At 55.7% G+C, this 7660-nt stretch overlaps 1 protein-coding gene across 1 annotated transcript in view; it reads right to left on the reverse strand.

Annotated features, from left to right (window-relative positions):
- Positions 1–7660, reverse strand: part of CHD6 (chromodomain helicase DNA binding protein 6) — a gene marked incomplete at its 5' end in the record, with an annotated part of 41674 nt that overhangs the window by 26557 nt on the left and 7457 nt on the right. Inside the window, 10 exons of the mRNA XM_009070418.1 lie at positions 309–519; positions 1010–1265; positions 1996–2139; positions 3798–3974; positions 4408–4651; positions 5253–5374; positions 5654–5788; positions 5995–6081; positions 7151–7268; positions 7591–7649. Of these exons, the coding sequence (XP_009068666.1) occupies positions 309–519; positions 1010–1265; positions 1996–2139; positions 3798–3974; positions 4408–4651; positions 5253–5374; positions 5654–5788; positions 5995–6081; positions 7151–7268; positions 7591–7649 (1553 nt within the window). The remainder of the gene's footprint in view (positions 1–308; positions 520–1009; positions 1266–1995; positions 2140–3797; positions 3975–4407; positions 4652–5252; positions 5375–5653; positions 5789–5994; positions 6082–7150; positions 7269–7590; positions 7650–7660) is intronic.

A 7660-nucleotide genomic window follows, 5' to 3' on the forward strand; every position in this document is an offset into this window, starting at 1 on the left:
TGCCTCTTACGATGGCGAAATCATCACAACCCCAAGCATGGTGCATGGGTATGGGGCTCATGGCAGCCAGGACCAAGGGAAAGACCTGCTTCCATCTGGTCACTATGAGGACTAGCCCTGGACTATGCAGAATGGACAGACCTGAGCTGCCTAGCTCTGGGGTCTCTGCACCCACTAGCAGTAGCCGGTAACTCAGATCCATTGGTACGTGGGCGCAGAATGGCCAAATCCCCACCCTGTGTGGTGGTATGTCCACTGCAGGGAGGTGATGTGGAGGAGCCGTGGTGAACGCCGGAGCCCGTACTAACCGCCTCTGGATGAGATAGTCTTCCAGGATGTCGAGGCAGCGCACCATCTGCGAGAAGATGAGCACCTTGTGCCCACCAGCGATCAGCTTGGGCAGCAGCTTATCAATGAGCACCAGCTTCCCAGCTGCCTGGATCATCGCCTGCAGCTGGAAGTCCGGCGCCTCCGGGCTGTGTGTTTTGCGGAAGTCTTCCAGAATCTTCTCTTCTGCACCTGCCAGGTGAAAAGGGATGTGAGCTCCGGGTGAGGCTGGCAGTGCAGGTGCCCCCAGCTTCCTGCCCAGGGCAGCAGAAAGGCACCGCGCAAGAACAGAACCCACACAGTCCATCGGGGCTAAGGAGGTTGGATAGAGACCTCCAGCAGAGACCTCTACTCCTGTGACTAGACTTCTTCAGGCTTTGCATCAGCTCTTGGCAGAACAAGTCAGGCTAGGATGCTGGATAGGGTCCCATGTCAGAACATGCCCAAACACAGTAAACCTCACAAGACCCTGAGGTGCCCATCAGCTTTCAGGGAGCTGGGCTGCCAAGAGGGCAACAGGGCAGATCCCTGCACCCTGTGCTGGGCTCACAGCCACACCAAGCAGCTGATGGCATGAGGGCCTGAGCTGGTGCCCAAGCTGGGCAAGTTCTGCAGATAGTGAGCAGTAAATGTTGCAGGGATATCCCTGTGTCCCCCCACACCTCCTGTGCACAGCCCTCACCGTTGATGAGGTATGGATGATTGCAGCACTTGCGCAGCTCCATCATGGTGTTGATGAGGTTGGGCATATTGTGCTGGTTGGCACCCTTGGAGAGGAAGGAGAAGTTCTTCTCCAGGATGGCCCGGTAGTATTTCTTCTGGATATTGGTCAGCTCCACCTCAATGATGGTCTCCTGCTTGGGTGCCAGATTCTTCTCGACATCATCCTTCAGCCGTCGTAGCATCATGGGCTTCAGGATGGACTGCAGCTTCTTCACCTGCATGGTAAGCACATGGGGATAGTGGAGTGGCCTGCAATGCTCGAGCCCCCCAGGCTGCAAACCCACTACAAATGACCCTGGACCAGCTGCTCAGCCACCAGCCAGGGCAGGTTCGGGAGCTGGTGTCCTTGGGGCAGGTGTGTGAGTGACCAGTCCTGGGCCACGAACTCCACACGCTTCTGCTGCCAACTGCCTTGGGTGTCTCATCCAGGAGGAGAGCTGAGAGTTTGGACAGCAGCTGAGATGGTGGTTGCTTCCTGTGCCCATGCCTGCTCCCTCAGAATGATCATCTTTGTGCAATTCTCACATTCAAAAGGCAACAGGACAGTCCAGGGGACTGAGAAGCTTCCCATGACCCACACTTAAGGGGAGCTTCGGAGGAAGGCTCTCCAGGGAAACCTGACAAGGGTGACTGACACGTGGACTTGCTGACCTCACTCCCCCTACAGTCCTGTTGGTTTCAGGAACAGACCAGGTGGGAGAGGCAGGTGAGCTGTGCTGCCCAGCAAGCAAGAGCAGCAGGGAGTCAGGCAGGAGCAGACTGCCTTGGTATGGGCTGGTCTCCTCCCTCCAAAGCAGCATTGGGGCAAAGCCACAACTTTGCTTCTCCCGGCATGAGGAGTCCTATCCACTTCCATGAAGCACATGTCTGAGAGCCTGCCTGGCTTGGTCACCTTGTGTCCCAGTGGCCTTTGCTAACAGCCACCAGCATCACTCTTCTATGTACCTGCTCCTCTGTCTTCAGGTCTCCAAACTCCTCCAGGAAGGCTGTCTCTGAGGGGAACTGCTGTGGCTCCAGGAAATTCAGCAGGCTGAAGAGCTCCTCCACTGAGTTCTGCAGGGGGGTCCCTGTCAGCAGCACCTTATGCTCCTGGGGACACAGAGAACAGGTTAAGTGCCTGAACCCACTGACTGGGTATGAGGGGTCTCCAGAGTGCAATGCTCCAGAGTCTTCTGAGTCTTCCAGCCTCAGAAGCACTCTGGGTGGCCTGGGAGCACACACTCCCTGAAAGGCTCACTTGGCCATAGTGATAGTCCTGACTGAGCCACTGCCACACAACACCCTCTTGTGGCTCCCAGGACGCTCCCCTGAACATGTCCCACTCCAGCTCTGTGCATCAATAACAGCCAAAGCTGAGATCCCACACTGCCCCCAGGCTTCAGCCCTGCCCTGGCATAAGAGTCTTGGGCAGGACTGTGCTGGCACCAGATGGGGACACTAACAAAACCCTAGCTTCCATGCAGCTGGGGGTAGGATGCTCCTCTTCAGGGCTTGGGTAAAACAAGAGGGAACATGGCTCAGAGCCAAGCAATACCGAGGGGCACCAGGGACCTGCTCCTGGGGCCAGCCTGAGCAGGGTGCTCCAAAATCAGCAGGGGCAGGTATGACTGTGTCAGGTATGCACTGGGAACAAGGGGGAGCTTTTCTTAGAGGTTCACCACATAAGCGCATGTTCAATAAAAGCAGATGGGGTCCAGACAGCCCCCAAGACCTGGGAGTGCAAGGACCAGATGATTCCTAAAGGAGAACCCTCTCCCTCCCATGCCTAACATGGGCTCGTGCTTCAGGCACCACTGGGTGCTGCTCCCAGACGCACCAGCTGTTCTGCCCCAGCACTGCCAGAGCCTTGGACTCACTGCTTAGGCTGATCCTCCTGCCCAGCCCCATGCCTCAAGAGTTGCCAGCTATGAAAGAAGGGCAATTTTAAGGTGAGAGGCTCCCATAAGGCAGGAGGGTCCCATAGCACTTGTACAAGGAAAAGTGACAGTTACAAAGAGGGACCAGCAGCAATCCTGTTTTGCTCCAGGCTCACAACCCAGCAGGGACCTGCACAAGACACAAGGTCATGAGGAAACAGCAGGGTCTCTGGCAATTGGAGTCACAAGACTAATAATTTCTGGAGGCCTGGCCCAGCTACAGGTGAGTGTGATGGAAGCTGGGTAAGGCTGGAAGATCCAATAAGCCTGGCTGCCCTTCATCCAGCAAAACAGCTGCCTTTCCCAGGGCTGAAAAGGAGCTGGACATCCAAATTAGTTTCTCAGAGCAGCTCACTGATCCAGCTTTTTCCCAGGCACAGACCTGCACCCCTGTCCCTGGCATGGGCTGGTCCCATGTTTGCACAGTAGTAAGAAACCAGTTTGACTACCACAGTCCTGCTCAGCGCAGGGCATGAGGCACACCATGGCCAGGGACACTGTGCAGGGCTGGCCAGCAAGTGCCCCTGTGTGCTGCAGCGTCTATACCATGCTGCAAGGCCAGGCACAGCTCTGCCAGGGAGCACACACAGGTAGGAAGGTATGGGGGGACTTGGCCTGCTGTGGGATAATATTCCACTTCAGCAAAAAGCAGTTCGTGATGGCTGCAGGGCACCAGTGCCCCATCCATCCAAGAGTCCCCAGTCATTTGCACTGCTTTAGCAACCTGATGGGTCCTGGATGGTTTTTCTGCTGGCAGTGGCATCTGAGCGCTCAGTATGGCCATCTTCAGCCCACCCTGCTCTCAGGTGAATCCAGGCAGGACATGCTCACCAGGGCCATGAGCTTCAGCCCCTCCAGGAGTTTGCAGTTTCTGTTCTTCAGGCGATGTGCCTCATCAATGACCACACAGCGCCACTGGATCTTCTTCAGCTCAGGGCAGTCAGCAAGGATCATCTCAAAGGTGGTGATTACCACCTGGAACTTGAAGATCCCAGGGAGAGGGTTACCCTAGGGAGAGAGAAAACAGAGCTTGACTCCCTGCAGGGTGGCAGAGCACTATCAGACCTCCTGTCTGACAGTGTAAGTGGGAATATCTGGCTCCAAGCTAGGATTTCCCCAGAATAATCTCCCAAGCATAAGGCCTGCAAGCCTCCTCACTGGTCACAGGCTGTGTCTCCAAACCACACACTGCACCAGGGCAGACACACAGGCCTGGACAAGAACCATGGCTGGGGCTCTGCTGCATATTCCCCTTTCTGCATGAGTTGGGCCCGCTCATTCATACAGAGCACACCCTGAACCCATGCCAGCAAGGTGGTCTTAAAAGATCACCTCTCCCTCTCCAGATGAGCAACAAGCTCCACAGGCAGCTCAGTGCTTCCCAAGTAAACGAAGCCACAGCTGGGGGATCCATCCTGGGGGTGCTGTGTGCATCAATCACCTGCGTGTCCCTGTACACCATCTCGTACTGCTGGATCATCTGCCGGCTGATCTGGCTGCCGTGGTACACGATGGCGTTCATCTCCGTCCAGGTGCGGAACTCCCTCTCCCAGTTGGTGATGGTGGAGAGAGGTGCAATTATGAGGAATGGGCCATGGATGCCCATCAGGAATATCTCTGAGAGGAAGGTGATTGACTGGATTGTTTTCCCCAGCCCCATCTCGTCCGCCAGGATGCAGTTCTTCCTGCAGAGATGGACAAGCTCAGGTGAATGTGGCTCCCAGGAGCAGGAAACACACTGTCTCCCACTCCTTGATGGGACGTCAGGCACATCACCTTTACCCACACCTCAATGACCCTGCAGTGTGGAAGGTGGGGGGGACATTGGTATAGTGGCCCAAACCAACTTCTTGCAAATCAAGGATTCAAAGTCATCATAAAAAATGCACACGGTGCACACCAGCCAGGGAAAGATGCATCTCATAGACCTGCTGCAGCTTGACAAAAGGTGTATTCCTGCACTGCTGCCACACACTGAGACACCAGTAGCCTGGCCAATACCAAAATCAGGTGTATCTTAGACCCATAGCTAAGCCCTACTATCTCCAAGACTCATCAGCATTTACCAGGCAGAAACATTCCTAGAGACTCAGTCGCAAAGCTAAAAGAAACCCAGTTTTTCTGGCAGCTGCCTGCCAGCTCCAGCACTGGAAGGACTCAGTGGCTGCTGTCAGGCCCCTGTTTGTCAGCTCTGCTCCCCAAGTCTGCTGTTCCCATGATAGCACACAGTGGGGCCTGGGCCAGCAGGACTGCTCATGGGAGCCCTGGGCTGCAGCCCCTCCTCACCTGTTATACCAGTTGAAGAGCAGCCAGTTCATTCCCTCCAGCTGATACTCCCGCAGCTGGTTGCTGTTCTTGTACTCCCGGGACTTCTCCAGTTTCTGCCAGGACTCGGACGCCGGGCGCTCCTAGGAGGGAGAGCAGGAGCAAGGTCCGTGGGAGAGGCTAATGCTCAGCGAGGCCAGACCACCAGGACAACACTCCAGAGCAGCCACTGACGGCTGAGTCTCCACAAGGTCCTGGTCTCTGGATCCCACCCTCAGACCCTGACAACTAACCCACCCCTAGGGCTTGCACTGCAGCACCGGGGACAAGGTCAGCACTGCTGCACCGTGGCACGACACAGCCAGTCCCGGTGCCCAGGGCAGTGAGCTGCCAGCCGGGTACGTTACCTCTCGGTACGTTACCATGTGCTTGATTTCTGGAGGGATCTGGAGGGCTTCAAACTCTTTAATCTTCCCTGGGTCGACATCCTCCTCCAGCTCCCAGGTGCTCTCCTCATAGGGCAGTGAGCACCACTTCACCAGGTAGTGAGTCACTTCCTACAGCACAGAGAAACAGGCTCAGAGACAGAGTCAGCAGCTCTCCATCTACCCTGTGCCGAGGGTCCTTGGGGACCAGCCTCAGGCTGAGCAAGGGAAGGCTGGAAGACTCAGGGTGTTCGGACATGACCCCCAATGCACATTGTGAGGTTGGGTCTCCTGCCAGGCCTCCCTCCATGGGGCAAGCAAGTGATGCAGTCACTCACCTCCCCAGTGTCAGGGTCCTTCGTGTGAGCCACCTCCAGAATTCGATCTACCTCCACATAGTCTGGGTTGAACAAATCCTCATCAGGCTGTGACAGCAAACAGAAAAAGGGAGGTAAGTTCAAGGTGACTCCAAGGTTAAAGAGATGGTGGGCATGAGTAAACAGCTGTGGGGCATCTGTCCCCAGGATGCTGCTAGCTGTGTGCAGCACACCAAGTGCCCTGGACACAGGTACAGACATCTGTCTCTGGGCAGGAAGGATGCAGGAGCCTCACAGAGGGTAAAGCAGTTCCTTTAGAGCAGTCGCAGGCTTCGTGCTGCCCTTGCTGGGAGGCAGGAATGTCCTTCCAGCCTATCTGACCCCAAGGTACAAGCCCTGAGCTGTCTTCAGCTTACATGCAGCATCTAGAGCAGTGAACGCCACAGCACAGAGCCACACATGGTACCCGATGAACCTCACCCCTCTGCAAGGGGTGACACCTTGGTCTCTGCCTCCCTCTCTCCCCAGCTAGCAGTGGTCCTCCAAGAAACACATGGCCTAGGGCTTGGGAAGGATCAAAACCAGGCTTCTATGCTCACAACTCTCCAAGCCCCAGTCAGCCACAGGAAAAGAGCATGTGCTTCTTGCTGGATTGTCAGTGGTACAGCGTGTTCCAACACATGCTTTTTCTTTGCATCCTGAGAAAGACCCCAAACAGACTCAGCAGTGAGAAATCCGACACACGCCCCCAGCTTTCCGGCTACAATGGAGAAATCTTCATAGCCTACTGGCCTGATTTACACTTGTGAGGGGCAGTTTGAGGAGATGCAACAACTATCTCTGGAACAGCAAGATAAATTATAGAACACCTTTCATACTAAGCAAGATTAATCTGCTTATGGAGCAGAGCAGGCAGGAGCTGCCCTAAGTCCAGATATTTATAGCTCCCTCTCTCCCTTAGCATCCACCACAGAAGCACCTCCAGCCCTGCATGCTACCCTCCCTCCCACTGAGCAACGTTTCCAGGGCTGGCAGTGCCTGACAAGTGACACTTGTCACCCTGCCCATACTTCTGCCAGTGACTCCACTGGTGTCCAGGGCACTGTCAGGGACCCCCAGCTCCACCCCTGGCACTTCTGTCCCTGAAGCACTGCCTCTCACTGTGCTCTGCTCTCACCTCTGTAAAAATATGTTTCATCTGAGCCTGTTTGTTCCGGAAGCGCTTTATCTTCTGGGAGATCCTGGGGTCCTTCTCCAGCTCCTCCAGAGTTGCCCACTTACAGTGGAGGTAGGAGCTGCAGGGTGAAAAAACATCATCAGAACGTGATCAAGAGGCCCTTGGTGCCAACCCCATCCACCACACAGAGCAGCGATACAGGGAACACCCAGCCCATGCCTACACCACCCCAAACTGGGGGAAAGCCACAGCCCAGGACCTGGCCAAGACCAAGCACTGAACCTGCAGTGGCTTCCCACCACCGTGGCTGGGTCAGGACAGGGGCAGGAAAACAGGGATGAAGGGGCTGCAGCTGGGAACGGGACAGAGGTGGGAGAGCACAGTGCTTGCTCCTGCATGCACAGGTCCCATGGCACAGAGCACCACAATGCTGCACGTACAAGTTTCTGTACTTGACGTAGAACTCCTCCATCTCAAACGCCAGGCCTCCAGGATGAGTCTGAAACCAAG

Source organism: Acanthisitta chloris, unplaced genomic scaffold (assembly GCF_000695815.1).
Source record: "Acanthisitta chloris isolate BGI_N310 unplaced genomic scaffold, ASM69581v1 scaffold3792, whole genome shotgun sequence".
Lineage (NCBI taxonomy): Eukaryota > Metazoa > Chordata > Aves > Passeriformes > Acanthisittidae > Acanthisitta > Acanthisitta chloris.